Here is a 23,762-nt window from a genome sequence, read left to right as displayed (position 1 = left end):
CAGACATTACAGACCATCCAGAGGCTCCTTTTTCTACTTATGAAGATTCCGATGCTGAAGAATCTATTCCATCTGCCTCTCCACCAGAGGAATTTTCCTTTGGGGAAACCTTACATGCCATGAGAGAACAATTCCAATGGCAGGGACAAGATTTCTCAGATTCAAGAAAAAGGCTTAGGACCTTTCTACACTTACCACAACATAGGCCCTTAGCTATACCTCCAGTTCTGCCTGTTGTGGATGATGCATTTAATGATGTTTGCACTGCTCCTGATACTTTACCTCCAGCCCCTGCCAAACCAGATAGGTTTTACAGGGTACCAGACACTCATCACCACCTATACAAGGCCCCACTTGCAGATCCTGAGACTATCTCCCAGGGGCCTAAGGCAGTAGCTTCGACCTCAGCAAACCCTCTCCCTTCTGAAAGGGAATCCAGGTCCTTAGAGAGATGGGGGAAAAAAGTTTACACCTCTGCTACTCTCTCAGCTAGAGCTTTGAACTGTCAGTTTCATATGATCCAGTACCAAGAGTTTATGCTTGATCAGTTAACTAAGAAACTGTCCTCTGATGACTCCTTAGATAAGAAATATGTTTTAGAAATGGTGAATAACATTCAGCAGGTTAGTAACCATTCTCTAAAATGTGGCTATGATGCACTGGAGGCTTCATTTAGATCAGCCATGACTGGCACAGTTATAAGAAGGCATGCATGGTTGAAAGAACAGGTCTTGCCGGATCATGTTAAAGCAAAGCTGTTAGATGCTCCTATGGATAAGGCCAGTCTATTTGGTACCCCTGCTCAGCAAGTAATGAAGAAAATGGAAGAGAAGGCAAAATCTGTACAGTTAAGGATTTCTTACAGGTTCAGCCCCCAAGGTTTAGCAGGAACTGGCCTTCCAAAAATTGGTCCTTTCCAGACTCCTCAAAATCTCAGACAGGCAGGAATAGACGTTCCAGAGGCAGAAATCAATCCAGAGGAGGTGCCTACAGAGGACGCCAGTGGCAAGGCAATAACCAGCGAGGCACAGACACAACCACTGCAACAGGACAATCACAGTGACTTGGCTCTGACACCGCCTACCAGGGAACAAATAGCAGCACCTTTAGGCGGAAAGTTAGCCTTATTTTCAAAAAATTGGCACTACATCACAAAAGACAAGTGGATTTTGCAAACCATAGACCAAGGCTACAGGTTTCACTTCCACACCTTACCAGTAAAAAGAGGAATGCCAAACCTACCTCCAAAACAAAAAACAGAAGCTCTAAAGCAGATGGCTCAATTAACAATGATGAGAGCTGTGGAAAGAGTACCACTAACAGAACAGGGCAAAGGATTCTACTCCAGACTCTTCCTAGTACCAAGAAAAGAGAAAAGTTGGAGACCTATTCTCGACCTGTCAGTCTTAAACACATTCATCATTGTCCAAAATTCAAAATGCTGACCCTACAGCAACTTCTTCCCATGCTGGGCAAGGAGTGTTGGCTGGTAACTCTAGATCTCAAGGAGGCATACCTGCACGTCCCCATACGACCAAATTGCAGAAGATACCTCAGATTTCTTGCAGGATCAGAGCATTATCAATTCTCAGCATTGCCCTTTGGCTTATCTACTGCGCCCAGAGTATTCACAAAATGCCTGGTATCAGTAATCGCTCATTGCAGACTACAGGGAATCCAAATTTATCCATACCTGGGCGACTGCCTGATACAAGCGGACAACAAAAGCAAGCTGACAAAAGACTTAGAGCCATTTGCTTACTACAAGCCCTGGGATACACAGTCAATTTAAAAAAGTCAAGACTGATACCATCCCAAACAAGAGCATTCTTGGGTGCGGAATTGGACACAGTAAAACAGATGGCATTCCTAACTGCAGAAAAACAAGAACTCCCTCTACTTCTTGGCATTAACAGAACAAACTAACAGCAAGAAAAGTACTGCAGGCCTTGGGCTTCATGGCATCATGCATAATCCTGGTCCCCCATGCCAGACTGCATATGAGAAAGCTACAGTGGTACCTAAAGAATTTATGGTCTCAACACAGGCACAGCTTAGAAACCGAAATCCCACTAATCCCATGCCTGAAACAAGAGTTCCTATGGTGGGCTCAAGCATGCCAGTCAAACCCAGGCTTGCCCTTCCACAACTTTCAAGCAAGCCAAACCATCACAACGGACGCCTCAGACCTAGGCTGGGGGCACACATGTTGGACAAATGCATACAAGGATTATGGACTCCAGACCAGCTGCACCTGCACATAAATCAAAAAGAAATGCTGGCAGTAAAACTAGCAATCCAGAATTTCAGACCATTCCTCAAAGAAGGCCATTTAATAAGGCAGACAACACCACAGTCATGTGGTACATCAACAAACAGGGAGGCACTCATTCATACCCCCTATGCAGAATGACTCTGGACCTTTGGAATATGGCTCTGAGCTACAACATCCAGTTGCAGGCAATATTTGTACCCGGAAAAGAAAACACCCTAGCAGACATGTTAAGCAGAACTACCTCGGATGCTCACGAATGGATGCTACACCCGGACATCTTCAAGGCCATCACAAAGAAATGGGGAATGCACAAATAGACCTATTCGCATCCCCACTCAATCGCCAGCTCAAATTCTGCACAAGGACATACCACCCACTTGCATGGAAGGTGGACTCTCTATCCTTCAGTTGGAAAGGCCTGACAGCATATGCATTTCCACCTCTTCCTTTGCACAATGTACTACTAAAAATCAAAGAGGAACGTCCAAGGATAATTCTGATAGCTCCGAATTGGCCAAGACAACACTGGTATCCATTGCTGAGGAGCATGTCTCTGGGGAGAATGTGGACACTACCCCTGATGCCTTTGATGTTAACTCAGAACAACTACAACATCATGCATCCAAACCTAAAAGCTCTGCAACTCACTGCCTGGAACATCACATAACAGCAACTAACTCAGACTTATCCCAAAGGGTTAAAGACATTATCCTTGAAGCCCGCAGACCTTCAACAAGAAGGAACTATGCAGGAAAATGGAAAAGGTTCAGTCATTTGGAGTACTGAAAGAGGAAAAGATGTGTCGAAGATAGATATTGCTAACATCCTGGAGTACTTAAGAGCTTCTCCATACAGGCCTGTCCTATTCCTCCATCAAGATACATGCATCAGCTATTTCTGCAGAATACAGCTTCGATCCCCCTGTCTTCTCACATCCTCTACTCAGGCAGTTCCTCAGAGGAATCAAGAATGTAAAACCCCCTAGGAAACCACCATTACCAGCATGGGACTTGAACTTTGTGCTAGAAAAATTGACACTCCCTCCATTTGAACCAGCAGCAACAGCAGATCTTCAACACCTATCATGGAAAACTGCTTTCCTACTGGCAATTACTTCAGCAAGGAGGGTTTCGGAACTACAGGCCTTAATGGCAGTACAACCCTTCCTAATCTTCCATCAAGATAGTGTCCATGAGAACTAATCCTACATTTATGCCTAAGGTGGTATCCAGAGTGTCTCTAAACCAGGCAATCCACCTACCTACCTTCTTTCCCAATCCACAGAACAGGGGGGAAAGACTGCTGCATACCTTGGATGTACATAGACAGTTACGCTACTACCTGGACAGAATCAAAGGTAACAGAAAAACTGACCAGCTTTTAGTAGCCTATGCAACAGGAAGGGAAGGAATAGCAATTTCCAAACAGACAATCTCCAAATGGATAGGAAATTGCATAAGATTCTGTTACTCCTACCATGGAAAACCAATTCCACAGAACATAAGACCTCACTCTACAAGGGCTACAGCCACTACCACAGCTTTCTTACGAGGAGTGGCAACCAAGGACATTATTGAGGCGGCTACTTGGACCTCCGTGCATACATTTGCCAAGCATTATAACTTACCTCTATACTCTAGATCCCGAGCAGGGTTTGCCACTGCTGTATTGCAAGGGATCCTAACTACACCATAATTCTTCTTCCTCCTCCCCTACTTTGGCTATGGTTTTCTACCCATTTGTTATGACTGCAGATGCATCCTTGAAGGACATAGTACAGTTTTGTACCTACCATAAATGTCGATGTCCGAACAGGATAGCATCTGCAGTCAGGATTACCCACCCTCCTTCCCCTCTGTGGTACTCCTAGGGTATTTACCCTCCTAATAGCTAGCTGGGGGGGGTCTCTTATGGTGTATTTGTTTGTATATATGTACATACATGCTTATTGTGTTTGCCTTCTACTTTTTTGGAAACATTGGCATTTATCCAAAATTTAGCTTTCCAAGAGGGCATCTGGGGCAAGAAACACTGAGGAAAATGGCGTCGGCTGATGCCTTTATACCCGAAGACCAGCAGAGATGACGTCGGGTGAAGTGCGACACCAGCCGAGGCCAGACCCAGACTTTGGAATCCGGCCGACCGAAGGGCTGCCTGACAGGACAACCCATTTGTTATGACTGCAGATGCTATCCTGTTCGGACATCTACATTTATGGTAGGTACAAAACTGTACTTCATACCATTATGGGCAGATTCCAAAAGCAAAAAAATAATGCTTTCATTCTACACACGTCTGGTTGGACTGCATCTCGCTGCGTACAGTTCTTGAGACAACATAAAGAAAGAGATATCGGGTACCTTGAAGGAATGCAGAAGAAAGCTACCAGAAAAGTGCTGTAGAATGGAAGGTAAAGAATATGGTCAAAGACTATAGGAACTACAGATCTTCTCATGAGACACAAGGAGGCAGGGCTGGAAGACTTGATACTAGTGCACAGAATCATGCTGGAAAGTGTAAAGTTCCCTGACAGGACTCTAACTCCCCTAAAGCAGCTTACAGAGACTAAATAAATACTGTAGATAGCCATTTAACACTTCAGCTTTATGCGAGCAAGCTATATAAAAGAACTAATCCAACAAAATCATTCAGTGTGTACAGTATCCCCAGAAAAGCAAGCCATCACAAAAGTCTATTTGGAATAACTGACCAAGAGATTTTACAAAATGACAAACTGAAAGAGTCTCTAACTTGGTATTATGACCAATAAAGGCACTTTAAATTAATATAATGCCAAACACCAAACATTATTACAACCATATAATGCCCAATACCATGCCCAAACTGGAAAAAAAGTACTATTTCTATTATGTTAACTAAATATAAAGTAGACAATGAAGGCCATGTATAAAAGCAGTTCAAGATCCTGTAACACCATATCACCAGTAATCAAATTATTAATGACCAATCTGCAGAAGTATTATTATAAGCAAGCAAATTACAACAGACCACTACAGTGACCGCCTTTACTACATAAAGGTACTCCTCTCAAAAAATGAGCACATCTACTATGCAAATGAAGTTCCCCTCCCTTACTGACCTGCTTATACAAATAACTGCAACAATTAAAATTATACCACGACTGATATACTGGTGTACTTCTCATAAGTAGCAGTAATAACTAGGAAACCTCATTACTTACAGAACGGTAGCTTCCCATTTGCTAATTTTGCCACATGTGAAGAAAAATAAAGCCTGTATACAATAGCTACAGTCCCATATATGAGCCATGTTTATGTCATTATGGGACTACAGAACATTAACAAGAATAAGACTACCAGTAATTTACACAGATACGAGATATACAGGACCATGGCTAAATGACATTTTTCAAGAAAAAAAGGATACAAGTTTTACACCCCCCTCTTCTGTATTTATTCTGATGTCACAGAGCTTCCAATAACCAGTATTTTTTTTGTTCCAAAACGTCTTTGGGGCATGTACCAATCCAGCCTAGATGACAACATACATTCCAAATGACCAAACAGTTGGTAATGGAGATCTAAACTTTGCTGTTGGCATTTAATGCATTAATCTGGTTGTGGAAGAAAATGGGTGTACTGCTGGGTCACCCATCCACACAGTGAATAAAGAAAAATAGCATGCATTTACTTATTTTACTTAAGCAACAAACTACACATACATTTCAGGGAGGACCCTAACTAGCCATACAAAGCACTGCAACTACAAGTAAACCACCAACAGGTTATTGCAGAACAAGCACAACAGATCACAGCAAGTTTGAAAACACTCCTATTCTATAAGATTCCCAAGAGGTCTATTATGGGCATAATAATGAAAAGAAACACTAATAATGTCCTGGTTAATTATACTGCATGCTCCCAACTGCCTCACTTATCACTTGTTATAAAACAGCATTAAAGATTCAGAATACAAAACCAATGATACTAATGCATACATCTCACTTTCTTAGTGTGATTAATCTGGACACATTCTGCTCTTATCAACTTACAAATTTGATAAGACTAACAGGTTTTACATTAGCATACATTTTCTGAAGGGCCTGAAGTCTTGCCTGAAGCAAAAAAAATAAGATTTTTACCACTCACCAATCAGTAGTATCCACGTCCCTTGCACAAAATACACCACAATATATGGCACTTTATTTTCTTCAAGATGATAACCACAGAAGATGGAAATTCAGCTACATAGGAAAATAAAAGAAGAAAACAATAGTGGGTGCAGGTTCTTTGTCGGCCCTCCACAAATTACCATAAACACAACAAGCAAATCCTGGTACTCACTAACACCAATGCTCCTACTACCCACCAGGCAAAAAAAAAAAAAAACACGCCAACAATTGAACACCTCAATGTCTAAGCCTTGAAAACTTAAAAAAAAAAAAACAGTGAACAGGTGGCAAAATGACTCTGTCTTGAAACCTTAACAGTCGCTGTCCACCAACAATGCAACCTCACACACAAACTACTTGGCTATAAAAAGATTTCTATCCCAACTCCCTTAATGTGTCCAAAAGCACACAATGACTAACATCAGCATGATATGGACTACAAACTACCTGCTTGGAGAAGTTCAGCACAGTAAGTGGCTACATAGTGGCCCTGACAATTGGAGCAGTATTTGAAGTTGGTGAGATTTGTTGGCGGCATGGTGAAAGTGACATCCCGACACAATGTGGAAATCGAATATCGAAAAATAAATCCAATACTATACGGTGTCCAAAGAAATGCAGCCACACAACAGTGATAATACGACCTGCGTTTAATATTAAAAACTCAGACAGCAGACAGTAAACTACATTATACAATGCCACCTGATTAGATTTTAATGCCAAAGATACCACAGAAAAAAACTTTGGCCACATGACTACATGACTTTACAGAATTACTGTCCCACACACTCCCTAATGCATATAACAAATATTTACAGCCACGGTTGCTCCCACCAGATGAGAAGCTGCTCTATATGAAATTATGGCAACAGAGTTACGCTGTCCACTGACGTACAATTTGTTAGGATTTTAAAATTTAAGTTAGTTTTAGCATTAGGAGTTGAGTGTCATAAGGTTAGGGTTAACTGTTCCTATGTTAAATGGCCAATGGTTGCAGTAAAATAAATGAAGTGGTGAAATCAGAACATGTTGAAAAACAACTTATGCCTGCCCATCTGAAGTAAGCATCACCAATATTCACTAATGTAAAGGTAGATGGAACTGATCTTAACGTTATATCACTTAATCTATGATACTGCCATCATAAAAATCACTCTGTAAAAGAAAAGGTGTAAACACTTAAATTTTCTAACAAAAATGCAAGCTTGCTCATGCAAAACTATTCATATTTTAAGATAATTACTGCATGTCCCTTTTTGCAGAAGCTGCACTCTATAAAGACCCGAGAAAGTGAAGCGCGATTATTTGAGAGAGAACTTGAAACAGCTCAGCAGACCCTGAAATCACATTCGGCTAAAACAATCATAAACACACACTTAAAAGTACAGACTGCATTTTAGTTAAAACAGATATTTAACTATTAATAGAGACAAGTAGCACGATGCATTAATAGAGACAAGTAGCACGATGCATTTACATGTTTATTTTGTTTTAAAATATATGTTTTTACAGATAAATAAGCGCATCATTGTCTCCGATGACATTCCGGAACAGAACGTTCTTGGAAATAGCAAGAAATCTAATCTGCATCTCAATTATATTATAATTATTATTATAATTATTATTATATTGAAGTGCTCACCGTGTTATGAATTCTTTACATGCAAAACAATCGTCATGCTAACAAACCACACTAATTTGTTGTTAATGTTAGCATTACAAACACTATTCTTTAGTACAGAACCCAAACTTTCCCAAACGCGCACCCGCTTTATTTGAATAGCGCGGGGAAACCCTGCACACCTAGTGCAAGTCGAGCTTACTGCTCAGCACCTTTCTCAAATACATACATACCATTTTTCATGGTAAAAATACGAAACCAGGTACAGGAGGTCAGAAGAATGAGCACAGAATAACTTGAACGCAATTTATTAGCAGTATCCAAAGCATTTTCGTTGCTGTAAAAACAGTAACTTCAGAATAAGTTAGTTTACAGCAATGAAAACGCTTTGGATATTGCTAATAAATTGCGTTCAAGTTATTCTGTGCTCATTCTTCTGAGGCTCCTGTACCTGGTTTCGTATTTTCGCCAGTTTTCGTTATTTTTTGTGACTAGTTAGATTTTTTCATGGTAAAAACCATGCACGAAAAATAATTCACCTCTAGCATTTTTAAATGGAAAAATGCAAAATAAAAGTTGTGATCCATAAAATAATGCGAAACCAGCGGCAGATGCGTTGCTACTGTACCTTGTAAAATGCTCCGTTGGAGCACCGCGCCTCTACCACCAGCTCCTCCATCTGGCATTTTTTTTGGGGGGGGTCTCGGGGATAAACAAAACATTACACAGAAACTTCTATGAAATCTGGTGTGAGGTAACGTTTTTGAGCTTACATAGACGGCGAGCTCATATACTCCCCGGACAAACTGAATGACATGCATTTTGAAGGTAATAGTACGGAATTTCTCCTTTCACATGTAGTCCAATCTCAAGGTATTGAAAGCCGTCAAACCAGAGTACAATTCAGTGCAGTAAACACTTGCCTTACAGCTGCATCTAGATCTTCCTATCTGTAATAAGGTATTTGCTTTTCTGGGTTTCTTGCTGATGAGTTACCACTGGACTTCGCAAACGGTGCACAGAAAATGCTCTGTTACAATAGACGGCTCCAGTAGCAATATAGCCGAGCCGAGTAAAAGAAAGGGAACTGGTACAGGAGGACCCTCTTATCACAGAACAAGGAAAGTTAGGTCTGGGGGTGGAGTTGTTAGGCAAGTGGCAGCTTGGATTGCAATAATCTGATTGGCTGCCACCACTTGCTTCCTGGAAAATATATAGAATTGGCTTGCCGTGATCACAATCCGATGCACAGTGCATGGTAAGCTGATTTTCTCAAATGTTAAATATGAACATAACACACAGTGAAAACAAAGTTGACAAGGTACCTGACAAAGTTCAGGTACTTTTTCAACTTAATTTTTGAGTGGAGCTACAAAGAGACTCTGAATTTACCTGCGCTTGTGGAAGGCATTCGGGTAAAACAACATACATTTTCAAGCGCCTCACAGCGCTCGGCTATAGGCAATTAAGCACCCTGAGAAGGTACTCGGGGTTAATGAGTTAAAAAGATGGAAGAAAAAGCCATGTCTATGCAGACTGTAAAAGATTTCTTGCAAGTACAGCCTCCTAGATTTTCCAGAAATTGGCCCTCCAAAAATTGGTCTTTTCCCACCTCTGACAGGCCTCAAAGGGGAAGATATAGACGCTCCAGAGGTCTGTCGCAGGCTCAGGCTTCTTACAGCTCTAGACAGTGGACTGCTTCACCTAGAAGGGGAGAAGACAGATCTCAAACCCAAAGAAAACAGACTCGATGACTCCCTCTGTTGGGCTTCAGGTCCTCCTTTCCTGGATGCCCCTCTCGGAGGAAAACTTTCACTTTTTTACCAAAATTGGACTCCCATTACTCAGGACAAATGGGTGTTGGACGTGATTTTGAAAGGTTACAGATTCCACTTTCACACTCTGCCAAGGCCTTCCGGCTGGCCAGATCTGCCAAAACATCAATGGACAGAGGCCTTAAATCAAGTGGACGCTTTATTAGCCTTTAGGGCCATAGAACCGGTTCCACCTTTAGAGGTGGAGAAAGGTTTTTACTCTGGGCTTTTTCTGGTCCCAAGAAAACAAAACTCCTGGAGACCTATTCTGGACCTCTCCTCAATATTAAACACCTTTTTGGAAATCCCAAAATTCAAGATGCTTACACTTCAACTTTTTCCAATGCTCTCACAAGATGCTTGGATGGTAACATTGGACTTAAGAGGCTTACTTACACATCCCCATAAGGCTACAATGCAGAAAGTACCTCAGATTCAAGGCAGGCACGAGACGCTTCCAATTCTCTGTACTGCCATTTGGCTTCTCTACTGCGCCCAGAGTTTTTACTAAATGCCTGGCTTACTGCAAACTTCAGGGGATTCAGATTTACCCCTATCTGGACGACTGATTCGGGCAGACAGCAAAGACCTTCTACTTCAACATCTGCATTTTGTTCAACGTCTTCTACTACTACTGGGATTCTCAGTGAACACAAAAAAGTCACATTTGATTCCTTCTCAACGCATGACCTTCTTGGGAGCTCTCTTGGATACAAGTTTACAGAAGGCCTTCCTTACTCCAGAAAAACAGTTACAGCTGGCTTCAGTTTTCAAGACCATGGCAGCATTGACTCAGCTCACTGCAAGGAAATTCCTGCAGGCTCTGGGCTACATGGCCTCTTGTATCCTGTTGATTCCAAATGCGAGGCTTCACATGAGGAAACTTCAATGGTACCTAAAGAGTGTATGGTCTCAACATTGCCACAGTCTGGATACAATGATTCCACTGATTCCCTGCCTCCGGAAGGAATTCCTTTGGTGGTCCAGGGCGTGTGTTTTGAACGAAGGCAAGCCCTTTAGTCTACCTCAACCTACTCGGATCATAACCACGGACGCCTCGGATTATGCATGGGGAGCTCATTTTCTAGACAAATGCCAACAGGGTTATTGGACTAACAAACACCTTCTATGGCACATCAACTTGAAAGAAATGTTAGCAGTACAAAATGCTCTTCTAGCCTTCCAGACTCTTGAAGCCAGGACCTCTGCTAATTCGAACAGACAATACCACAGTTATGTGGTACATAAACAAGAAAGGGGGCTCTCACTCTTACCCCCTTTGCAGACTTACCATGACCTTATGGGACACGGCCCTAAATTTGAATCTGGATCTTCAGGCACAGTTCATTCCTGGAAAACAAAATCTCTTGGCAGACAGCCCAAGTAGAAACATTTTGGATCCTCACGAATGGATGTTGGACCCCACCGTATTCAGCAAGATAACTGCAGTTTGGGGCTGTCCTCAGATCTGTTTGCATCCCATCTCAACCATCAGTTGCCTCTCTTTTGCACCAGGTCCTTCCACAAGACAGCTTGGAAAGTGGATGCCCTGTCCTTCAGCTGGAGGAATCTTTCGGGATATGCCTTCCCTTCTCTTCCGCCTCTGGTATTGCTAAAGATAAAGCTAGACAAACCCAGACTGATCATTTTGATAGCTTCAAAATGGCCTCATCAGTTTTGGTACCCTACTCTACTGCACCTTTGCTTGGAACCTCCTTGGAGTCTTCCTCTGACCCATTCTCTACTGTCCCAGCATCAGGGTTAGGTATTTCACACTCAAATCAAGACTCTCTGCCTGGCAGCTTGGCTCAAAGGCAATTGATTCCTTCTCTTCCTAAACAAGTTTTGGATGTTCTTTTGGAAGCTAGGCGTCCTAGTACAAGGAAATCTTATGCTTCTAAAAGGAAAAGATTTTGTATTTGGATGCAGGATCGTGACTCTGATCTTTTAATACCTGATATTTCATCTATTCTACTTTATCTCTCAGACCTTTTGATTAAAGGTCTTTCATTTTCTTCCATTAAAATTCATGCTTCTGCTATTTCGGCTCATTTCAGTTGTGATCCTCCCATTTTTTCACACCAGTTGGTTAGGCAATTTCTGAGAGGAGCTAAGAATTTAAAACCTCCTAGAACTCCTGTCCCTCCTTGGGATCTCAACTATGTCTTGGAAAAGCTTACTTTGCCTCCTTTTGAGCCTGCTGCTTCTGCGGACATTAAGTTCTTATCCTGGAAAACGGCTATCTTGTTGGCCTTGACTTCTGCCAGAAGGGTGTCTGAATTACAAGCCCTCATGGCCGTGGAACCATACCTCATCTTCCATCAGGACAGAGTTTCCTTGAGGACCAATCCTACTTTTATGCCCAAGGTAGTTTCTAGAGTGGCTCTAAATCAGACTGTCCACCTTCCTACCTTTTTTCCAAAACCCCAAAATAAGGGGGAAAGGATTTTGCATTCATTGGATGTACACAGGCAACTACGTTTTTACCTGGACAAAACTAAGTTTCAGAAAATCAGATCAATTGCTTATTTCTTTTGCTTCCAGTTCTCTAGGTAAAGCTATTTCTAAGCAAACTATTTCCAAATGGATTGCTCATGGAGTAAGATATTGTTACTCTCTTTATGGAAAGCAGATTCCAGGTATCGTCAGGACTCATTCTACTAGAGCTGCTGCCACTTCAGCAGCCTTTCTCAGAGGAGTTCCTACCAAGGACATTCTGGAGGCTGCCACTTGGAGCTCTGTGCATACTTTTTCCAAGCACTATAACCTCCCTTTGTCTAGGGCAGGCTTTGCCTCTGCTGTCTTGCAGGGTCTTCTAGCTGCTCCTTCATAACCTTCTCCTGTATTCTCTGCTTTGGGATTCTACCCTACAGTTATGACTGCAACAGTGAAACACGAAGAACATAGTACAGTTGTGTTTACCTACCATAAATGTAGATGTTCGAGTGTCTTCACTGTTACAGTCGGTGTTTCCCTCCCTGCAGACGCCTCTTGTTTCTATTTGCTTATTGTTTCCTTTTCCACTACCTTTCTGGTGTATTTGTGTTTTCCTTGGGACACCTTTTGTTTTTATGGGGGCTTCTGACATCAGGGGCAAGAAAGGCTGGCGAAGATGGCGTCGGCTGTCAGCTTTATACCCATGCGCTCTGACGTCAGGGTTCTAGCTGATACAGCCGACCCCAGACTTTGATATTCTGGCCGACCTCGGGCTGCCTGCCGGCAGGAGTACCCTACAGTTATGACTGCAACAGTGAAGACACTCTAACATCTATTATGGTAGGTATACACAACTGTACTTTGTCCGGTCCCATGGATGCTGTGTTTTCTGCTTTAGAATGCAGCTTTTACCTGCATAGTTGTGATTACAGGGACTCTGCATTCTTCCTGTATAGCTGTGGGCCCTTTAGGGGGTGAGAGGGGGTAAAGTATCTGCCAGGATGTTGGCAATACCAGTTGGTTCTGTAGTTTTTCTGCCGTTGTGCTGTAACTGAGCAGATGTGGATGTTTCTATTGAGATTCCTGACATAGCTGTAGAATCAAGTGGCGATTTTTGTTTTCGTAGCTAGCTTTGTAGGATCTTTTATAAGAGATCTCGGCTTCTTACTGAGGCTGGCCAGTGAGCTCCTCCAGTCATGGGATTTTTACACTCTTGCAAAGTGTTTTTTTTTTCCTTCTGTTGCAGAGTTTATTTATGGCAGGGGTCCACCAGATTGGCTGCCTTTTTTTTTTTTTTTTTTTTTTGTGAGGATAACACCTTGGGTTCTGTTTGAATTGGCACAATCCATGCACTCGTAAGTGCTAAGAGTGCATTTGTGTAGGATTCAGCAGTCATAACTGTGTTGTCCATCTGCATGAGTGTTATGAAGTTTGCCACTTCTGTCTTAAGCATGAAGTTGGCTTTGGAGAAATTTTTACCGCGGTTCCCTTAATGGGGGAGTGGGGGCGTGGTGTGGATATTTAGAGTGATTAGCTTATTGTTGGATCTGACCAATGAGAAGTTTACTTCAGGTGTGTAACACTGGTCACTCATGTTGGTAATGAAGGTCTAGGATATTGTTGCCCCTGGTGGGGGTGTGGATAAGTTGATCCAGGACATTGGAATTTAGGAATTCTAGAAAGCGTTGGGCGAAAGAGTTGGTACATAAGTAGTTTCCCTGTTAATGGTGGGGTGGTCAAAATCACCTATTGGGGTGTGTGTGAACCCTAATCTTTTCCAGTATATCAAGAAAAGAGTGGGAATCCTGGGGTATGGTGGGGGATCTATAGCGAGCTACAATTTGGATTGTGGTTTTGCCCAGTTAGTTGCACTTGGATAACCTCTGCATTTGTTTAGCAACTAGCCTGGAGGTGTGGCTATCCTTAATGAATATGGACACCCCTCCGCCTTTGGCCGAAAGTGTGGTATGAGTTATAGCCTGGTTAATGCAGGGGTGCTCCTTGGAGCCTTGAACCAGGTCTCTGTCACTGCACAGATATCTTATGTTATCCATTTTAAGGCGTGCCTCGAGGGAATACATTTTGATATTTAGACTTCAAGCATTGAGTAGCATTACCCTCAGTTTTTGCTCGCCTGTTACGGTGGTGAATTTGTCATTTGAACCTTGCCTAAAACTGCACTATAGGGGTGGCAAGAGCCTTTGCCAGTATCCAGGATCTGCCAGTATCCGGGATCCCAGGGATGACATGTGCAGGGCATCTCTGGCAAAGCACTGTGGTCTGACCACTTCGTCCCAGACAGATACTGGATCCCCTTGCAATGACACCAGAAGCTTGGAATGTAATTTGGTTTTGATAAATGTGCAAATGCAACCTTTTTAAAGCATCAGGAAACCGTCTGTTTGGGACACGAGTGTGATATAAAAATTTGAGCAAAAGGGAGTGTATAAATACTTTGAACTGGTGAAAGATAAATAATAAAACATTAACAAATGCGAATAAAACTTTAGGAATACTTTAGAAGACAACTTAATCCTGAAAGCGACTGTGACACAAGAACAAAATCAGAATTATAAACCAATTTACTCTTGCCGTAACGTACAGGTTTGGAGTGGCTCCAAAATGTGTTGGATAGATTAGATAGGGAAAAATAAATATGCTTCATGCTCTCAAAATTATCTATAAAAATCAGTTTATGCCAAGATTATATATATTCCCCATTCTGAAGGAGGGATGGGCCTCCTTGAAATTGATTACATGTATAGCTCTGCAGTTGTGGGACTCCACACATCTGACCTCACAAGACCCAAACGTAGTGAAGTGTTGAAACATGAGGAGAATAAATCTAATGACTTCTGTTTAACCTGGTAGAAGCATATCGGATCAAACCCAGAAGTAGATAAAAATCAGACAGCAACTGAATAGCTTATATTCTCTTGTTTGTTGGCACAAAGGACCAGATAAAGGCAAGAAATGTGGAAAATCCATAAGTTATAGTTGCAAGTATAGAAAACATTGCAAGTATAGAAAACATCTGGAAGAACCTCCATGTTGTTCAGTAACAAATGCAGGAATGGTTAATGAGGTGAATTCAAACCAAGGGATGAAAGGTTAATATTGGCAGCCCAAGATAGTGGGCTATGCACACACTGGTTTACAAAGTCCATTGAACATGTGGGAGAAACCTACAAATGTAGGTTTTGTAAAACTGAATTGGGAACAGTCGCACACCTCGTTGCTGGTTGCGGCACATTAATGGCAGAAGTACTATATATATTGAAAGGCATAATGTGACAGGACTGTTGCACTGGGGATTGTGCAAACATTATGGTATTAAAGTGGCAACATGAGCCACAAAGCAGCATAGAAAATGATAGTCTACATCACATGGGGTCATCCATTACTAACGGTTCAAAAGATAGATGTTAGTAAACCACGTTTAATGGTCCAAGAAAAGACGAAAAATAGCATTGATCATTGAAATCCCCACACCCAGTGACTACAGTGTGCTGCGTACAGAGGCAAAAGGTTATAAAAATATCAGGATTTGCAAGCAGAAATGAGAGCAATGTGGTAGGATACCAAGATAGTTCAATAGTAGTAGGACCAATGAGGTCTTATAATTTTACAAAGTCATATTTAGGTTACCAATACGTGCAACTCCGTACGAAGTACAGGAGTCGCCATTACTGGGCATGTTGCGGGTGATGTGAAGAGCATGTACTTTGGGCTGACAGAGTGAAACAGTACTAAGTTTATGAACTTTAATCTTACATTGACTTAATGTTATTAGAAACAGTTTGCTTTTGCACTTTCAGATGGGGGCCAGATGTTAATAGTTCTTTATGCTGTCCATTCTTGTGCCAGCTGTCAGGGTGGCTTTATCAAATGCATGTCTAGTTGCAACCTTTGAAAAGTTGCAGTGACTTGTCTTCCCTACTTAAGATAACTTGTTCATGGCTGTTTGAATTGTGTGGTCTTCTGATAGATTCTGTGGTGTCCTTTGTGCTTCCCTTGTTAGTCTTCAAAAGCTGAGGTCCAAAATGCAAAAGTCCTTAATTGCTCCCACTTTCCCTGGCAACTGTAGTTTTCCTGCTTCATTCTTTCCTTATAGTGGTGCCATTTGACTTTGAAAACACTGACATATCCCTAATGCTAAACTCATGGACAGTTGCTGTTTTGGGCCTGGAATTTGTGGTCCGGCAAATTTACGGTTATGAGTCTGTGCAAGTTGTATAGATTCTCAAAGGCCATCCACTCGTAAGATTTGAATAAATGGACTCTCCCCCCCCCCCCCCACTACAAATTTACATTAATTGTCTCCATCCTGTACCTGTAGTGAAAACCGTGACATCTAGTTCAGAAAGTATTGGGATAACTTTTGAGTGCTTATTTTCTTGCAAAGTCTACAGATGAGGTACCCTACACAAAGGTGTTGGCTAAGTAGTCGGCTGTTTAGTAGTAATTTTTTTAAGTAAATATTGGAGTGAATAGGCTTGTCACTTGTCTATTTTGATATAGATTTTCCAAAATCTTTCCTGATTTGGGATAGTTTATTTTCTACATGTGAAAAACCGGCTGCACTCTGTTTCCCCAGTTGTAACTTCAGTTTGAATGGGAATACATTGGCTGTGTTGACAGATTAAATTTTCTATTGATATTAACAAGTTTACAATTATTTAGTGACTTTTCAATTATCTGAAATGGGTTGGTGTCCGAGCTGCTTTAGAAATCGGTAAAAAAAAAATTTACACATTGAAAGCTGTCCTTGGGCAAAACAAACTGATTTTTGAAAGTCAGTGCTTGGAAAAGATGACTTTCTGAAATTCAGTAACTTAAATTATTTTGATCTGCATCCTTTAGTGGGTAAGGGAGGATTATCTGTTATGCTGGCAGTCTGTGGTTAATATGGATTGAAAAGATGCTTAGTAACACTTGATGTTGATAGTGGATGTTTGTCAAAAGAACTTAAGTTGGGTTTCTAAGTAAAATCAACACTACACCTACTGCTCCATTGTTAAAGAAAGGTAAATGAAATTGGACTTTGGGCTACTAAAAGCCATTGGTGGTTGGGTGAAGCAGCTAGAAGCCCCATGGTATTGTCTGGTAAATTTACACATGGGTAAGTGCATTTAGCTTCTTATGTTCTGAAATAGTTTGTGTAGTGTGTTTGAAACATTATGGTTGCCCTGTGGTGGAATGTTGACTCATGAGATACTGAGGGCTGTCGCGCTCACTCTCTCTGGGAGGAATAGATGTTGTTGAACTGAATAAATACCTGGAAACTTCGAGGTCTTTCCTCCCACAGGGAGGGTTTCCGACAGTCTCCTACATCAACTAGCTTACATGATGATACATGAAGTACTGGGTAAATAGGAAGGGCTTCCAACAGTGTTTAGGCTGATTTTTAAAGTACCCTTTTTAGGAGCAGACTACCAAGAAGGTGCTTTCTTGGGGGCACAAGATTTGGAAATTCTGCTGTTATGAGTTTTTGGGGGGCGGTGAAACAAATGTATAGGAAAAGTAGTAAGTTTAGTTGCAAGTAAACTTAGCACTGGGATGCCACTTGGTAGCAGAGCCTGATCCTTTGTGTATTCTTGTATCAAAGCTAGTAATACCTTTTTTCTATCTTTTGTTTTTATTTTCCCTTTCCACCCTTTTCCCCCCTAAGGCTAGCCCATTTTGTTTTTATTTTCCCTTTTCACCCTCACCCCCCCCCCCCCCCCCAGGCTAGCCCATTAGAAAGATGGACTGGGAGCGTGAGAGATGTTTCTGCCTGGATTAAATGGAGTGGGTTATACTCCACAATGTGGCTTTATTTGTTATAACTCTGAAGGCAAAGCTGGCCCTTGTTTTCTGGATTGAACAGAACACCCCCAGCATTCTGCATGGCTGTCACTGCCTCTAGACAGTTTGCAAACTATTGAAAGCTGAATGAGATCCCTCTCAAACAGTTTTGAATACAAGCATTCAATTTACATGGCTCCAGGTGTCTGTCCAGAGAAAGCGTGTTGGCCAAGTGGTAACCACATTAAGGGGGGGGGGGTCTGTGTTCAATCCCTAGAGAAGGATCAGTGTTTTTCCTTTCTTAATAAATTAGTGCAATACCAGGTTAACTGGCTGCTCTGCTTTATCTATGCAGTGTTTTAATGCCTGCATAGTTTTTGAGCTTGAACAGTTCCTCAAATCGTGAAGAATATAAGGTGGAAAAACACAAATTCTATACAGGAACAGAATGCTTTATTGTTGCATGGTTCTGTCTAAAGTTAAGTCTGAAAGATGATTGTACTTCTAATCTTAGCATGCCAAAACTACATTGTTGAAACTACTGACACCCAGTGGTATCTAGGTGAATTTAGAGTAACTGCAATTTTTTTTTCTCCTGCAGGTGTATGAAAAATCCCCAGTGAAGGTTAAAAATTTTGGAATCTGGCTAAGATACGACTCCCGTAGTGGGACTCACAACATGTACAGAGAATACAGAGACCTCACTACTGCTGGTGCTGTGACACAGTGCTGTAAGTAACTATTGATGTGTGCGCTAAATATTGAGGTGGGGAATAGCCAACAACTAGTACTGTGGAACAGTGAACACTTTTGCTTTTGACCAGATCCTACCACAAATGCTGTGCATTAGATGCTGTGTAGAGCAACTGCTCTAAACTTGCTTTTTAAGGAGCATGAGTAGATTTAATTAATTCTGTGTAGTTTTGTGTGTTCTCCACATTACACAGCCACATATACTGCAGTTTCAGAATTACATGTTAAAGCTGGCACATTGGGCATTTTTTATCAACTTCATTTTGTGCACAGTCTTGCCTTTTCAGATTAACACCACAGGTCTAAATGTTTCATTTTTGTGTACTGATTTCTCTTCTGAAGTCTGGTCCCTGAGCAACTACCTCTGATCAAATTCTGATCTTAGAACTTTGGTTTGGCTTCTGGCAAATCACAACACTTTGTTTTTTCTGGTTCTGTTTCGCGTAAATCACCCTTCCATTCAGATCTTTCTGTTTTCAATTAATTGTTCACTTACCTTCAAGTTGGGTTGGTTGAATGTTCCAAGAAGACTGAAATTACATTTTTCAATGTAACAGATGCAGGCCTTTTTGCTGTTTTCATTCCATTCCCTTTCATATTTCTTAATCTTGTCTGCGTGACCCCATTTTCCTAGCTTTTCAGTAAATCCAGCCATAGTTTCACTGTAGAAGTTAAGCTGCTTTATAATAGTCTTGTACTCTTGATTTCAATAATGCCATACCAGCTTTTCTGTTAAAAAAATTAAACTTTTTAAAGTTAGTTCTATACTTGATGCTGTTGGGTTGGATGGTGTGTTCCCAATAATACATGGGTTTCCTGGGTCATAGAGGGGACCAATATCTTGCAATTAAGTGCTATGGAATTTGGCTTGTGGTACTTTGAAGATGGAGAAGCTCAAGTTCATTGTCCTGTTTGACCTGCCATGAAATCCTACACAACCACCTTTAGTCCCTGTTTGTATAGTAGTTGATCAAACTTTACCAATAGGAACAGTATACAAAGGAAACCTGATTTGACTATTACTTCCTTTGTTTCCTGCCAGTACTTGGTTCTGCTAGCAGTCTACTCGACCGGCGAAATATTACTACTTTCTGGTATTTGACATAGCACATCTTCCATTACCTACTTAGGCCAGTAGTTCTAGCAAACTTCCCTAGAATCAATTTCTTATAGATCCTGACTTGTGGACTAATTTAAGCACGGAGCTACCATATGTTTGGGCTTTTTTCTTGGCTTTGTTAGTAGTTTGTGGAATTTAGCTGGGAGGAAGGGCTCAATATCCGTGTTACACTGTTTTACTGAATTACTCACGTTTTCTCTCTAGTGGTGATGAGTCTGTTACATAACAGCTGCACAAGGTACTGAATGCCTATGTTATGTGCAGCAATTGGCTGTGTCTGTGCATGCATAACTTTGCAGGTCATTATCACAGTGCAGTTGTAATACAGCACTGAGTCATTACCGCTTTTCAGGAAAAACTGTCATCAGCTGTTACTGTTCTTCATATAAGAAGTCGTTATCACATTGATGAATGCATAAGTCAGATTTGGCTTTTTATCCACTTGGAGTCATTGCAATCCACCCCCGCCACTTTCGTAGGACTATTTAGCCCTGTAAATTTCTTTGTGTTCCCCTTGTGCACCATGACCAGGAAGTTCCTCTTCAGACTTGTTTTGTTTAATTTGACATTGGTTAAACATTGTTTGGTGCATGTACAAACAGCTTTGATGAAAGCACGTCAGACTTTTTCTGTCAATGTGCAGTCTTGAAAAATTTACCCCACTTTCCTTTCCTTCAGTTTATGTATATTTTCACAAGTAACCTACAGATGCAAGTATCCATTCTAGTGATGTGGTTCGTATTTTTGTGAATTAATGTAACAACTGCATATGATGAAACTGTTTTATTGTCTCAAACAATCGCTACATAGTGCCTGTTGTGTTGCTTTGCAGCTGCCTCTCTGTAGGGAACATTACGTTGATGTCCTTCAAGAATGCAGCTGCAGTCATAACATATGGGTTGTCCTGCCTCAGGCAGCCCTCGGTCGGCCGAATTCCAAAGTCTGGGTCCGGCGTCGGCTGGTGTCGCCGCCTCTCCATCAGTCTGGAGTATATAGGCATCGGCCGACGCCATCTTCAGTCTTTCTTGCCGCGCGGTGCCCGAAGCAGAAGCAGTTCGCAAGTGCCGGTCGGTCAGCTCCTGTGTTATTACCGAAGTCATCTAAAAGCCAAGTACCCCATTGGGGAACATTTTTTCTTGCCTCAGCCGATGTCGGAACAAATTGAGAAAGTTAATAATTGTTTGTCTTGTGGTAAACAAAGTCCTCATAAGGACTTCCATTCTCTCTGCCTTCCTTGCCTGGACCCAGACCACTACATCTCGGCCTGTGCTCGCTTTAATAAGCGCACTCTCAGGCGCCGGGCAGAATTTGCAGAGTACTTTTTCGGTGAATCTTTTGCGTATATCATGCAGTCGGATCAACAGACTACCCGATCTGCTAAAAAACGAAAGGACCGGGACCGACATCCTCGGCCCGTGTCCACTACCGATGCTACTCCTAAACCCTCCGCTAGTGCTCCCGGTCCCTTCGGAAGTGGGTAATTAACTGCTCCAGGCAGACGATACAGCGTTAACATTACCTTCGGTCTCTGAGATCTCTCCGGTGCCGGTTGTTGAATTTCCTCCGGATACCGAAGTTCTGGATCCACCTGACACCATTTCTGTGGACAAGGTTACGCCAGCACGTGGGGCTGCTAGGCCTCCTGTATCCATGTCCATCAAGGCCTTTGCACGTGCTAAGGCCGCCAGTCAGGCCAAGGCCCATCCTAAGCCAGCTGCGAAGGTCCCTTCATCTGATAAGCAGATCATGTCTCTTGCTGCAGATCCTATTTCCCTTATCAGGGGGTCTCAGCCCCATCCGGACAGGGGTTCTCAGCCACCTGCAGAGAAAAGGTCCAGAACTGAGCAGGCAGACTACCTCTCTTCGGATGAAGCCTCTGGGGATTCTGAGCACTCTGATACCAAAGAAGAATCCTTCCAGGCCTACAAGGACTCTGATGCTGAGGAATCCATTCCATCTGCCTCCCCTCCAGAGGATTTCTCATTTGGTGAAGTCCTGCATTCCATGAGGGAACATTTTCAATGGCAGGGTCCGGAATACTCTGATTCCAGGAAAAAGCTTCGTACCTTCCTCAAGCTTCCCCAGCACAGACCTTTGGCTATTCCGCCAGTTATGGATGTATTGGATGATGTTTTCTCCGACTCCAGTGCTAACCCTGATTCTCTTCCTCCTGCTCCTTTCAAGCCAGACAGATATTATAGGGTCCCTGACACTCACAAGCATCTTAAGCCCACTCTGTGGATCTAGAAACTATTTCACAGGGCCCCAAGGGAGTGGCTACTTCCTCTGCCATAAACCCACTACCAGCGGACAGGGAAGCAAGGTCCCTGGAGAGATGGGGTAAAAAAGTTTATACCTCTACTACCCTAGCCATGAGGTCACTTAACTGCCTTTTCCACATGTTTCAGTACCAAGATTTTCTACTGGATGATTTGCAGAAAAAGTTAGCTTCTCCTGAGCCTATTGATAAAAAGGCATTGCAGGATCATATACATAACACTCAGCAGGTTAATAACCATTTTCTTCAGTGTGGTTATGATGCACTGGAAGCTTCATGTAGGGCAGCTATGACAGGGGCTGTGATATGTAGACATGCTTGGTTAAAAGATCAGTCTTTGCCTGACCATGTTAAAGTAAAGTTACTGGATGCACCTCTAGAAAAACGGAAGCTTTTTGGTGCCAATGCACAAGATGTGTTGAAATCCATAGAAGAAAAAGCAAAGTCAGTACAGACAGTCAAGGATTTCCTTCAGGTTCAGCCGCCCAGATTCAGCAGAAACTGGCCCTCAAAGAATTGGTCCTTCCCAGGCTCTGACAAATTTCAAAGGGGAAAAAGCAGACTTGCCCGAGGTAGAGGTCAATACTGAGGATCCTACAGGGGCCGCCAATGGCAACCTCCAAATCAAAGTGGCGCAGACAGTTCAGCTGCACCACAAGGACAATCACAATGACTTGACTTTTGTACCGCCTACAAAGGCACAAAGAGAAGCACCTTTGGGCGGAAAGTTATCCTTATCACAAAACTGGCATATCTTAACCAAGGACAACTGGATTCTGGACTTAATAGACAAGGGTTACAGATTCCACTTCCACACATTACCAATAAGACAAGGCATGCCAAACCTGCCACATCAAAGGGCAGAGGCACTCACTCAAGTTTCCAAGCTGTTAAGTATAAAAGCAATAAAAAGGGTCCCTCAGGAGCAAGGCCAGGGTTTTTATTCAAGACTGTTCCTTGTTCCAAGAAAAGAAAGCAAATGGAGACCCATACTGGACTTGTCAACACTAAATACTTTTCTCATTGTGCCAAAATTCAAAATGCTGACGCTGCAGCAACTCCTTCCCATGTTGGGCAAGGGGTCTTGGCTGGTCACTCTGGACCTCAAGGAGGCATGCCTGCATGTCCCAATAAGACACAGTTGCAGAAGATACCTCAGATTTCTTGCAGGGACAGAGCATTATCAATTCTCAGCATTGCCGTTTGGCTTATCTACTGCGCCCAGAGTGTTCACTAAATGCCTGGCATCAGTAGTGGCACACTGCAGACTACAGGGGATTCAAATATACCCCTACTTAGACGACTGCCTCATGCAAGCAGACAACAAACAGACCGTAAAAGAAATCTTGGACTATGTCATGCATCTACTGCAGGCCTTGGGATACACAGTCAACATTCAGAAGTCAAGACTACAGCCGTCCCAGCAGATTATCTTCCTAGTAGCCAAACTGGACACAAAACCAAATGGCCTACCTCAGAGGAAAAAAGCAGCATTTACCAGAGTACTTCAAAGGCCTAGCAAAAC

General features: G+C 42.3%; 1 protein-coding gene across 1 annotated transcript in view; it reads left to right on the top strand.

Annotated features, from left to right (window-relative positions):
• The window catches only part of RPL18A (ribosomal protein L18a), a 284,960-nt gene that overhangs the window by 59,904 nt on the left and 201,294 nt on the right, over nt 1-23,762 (top strand). Inside the window, exon 3 of the mRNA XM_044088064.1 lies at nt 18,688-18,817. Coding sequence (XP_043943999.1) covers nt 18,688-18,817 — 130 coding nt within the window. The remainder of the gene's footprint in view (nt 1-18,687; nt 18,818-23,762) is intronic.

Source organism: Protopterus annectens, chromosome 11.part0 (genome assembly GCF_019279795.1).
Source record: "Protopterus annectens isolate FY-2018-M chromosome 11.part0, PAN1.0, whole genome shotgun sequence".
In the NCBI taxonomy this organism is placed as follows: domain Eukaryota; kingdom Metazoa; phylum Chordata; order Ceratodontiformes; family Protopteridae; genus Protopterus; species Protopterus annectens.
The sequence above is the reverse complement of the archived record's forward strand: the minus strand, read 5'-3'. Positions and strand labels throughout refer to the sequence as shown.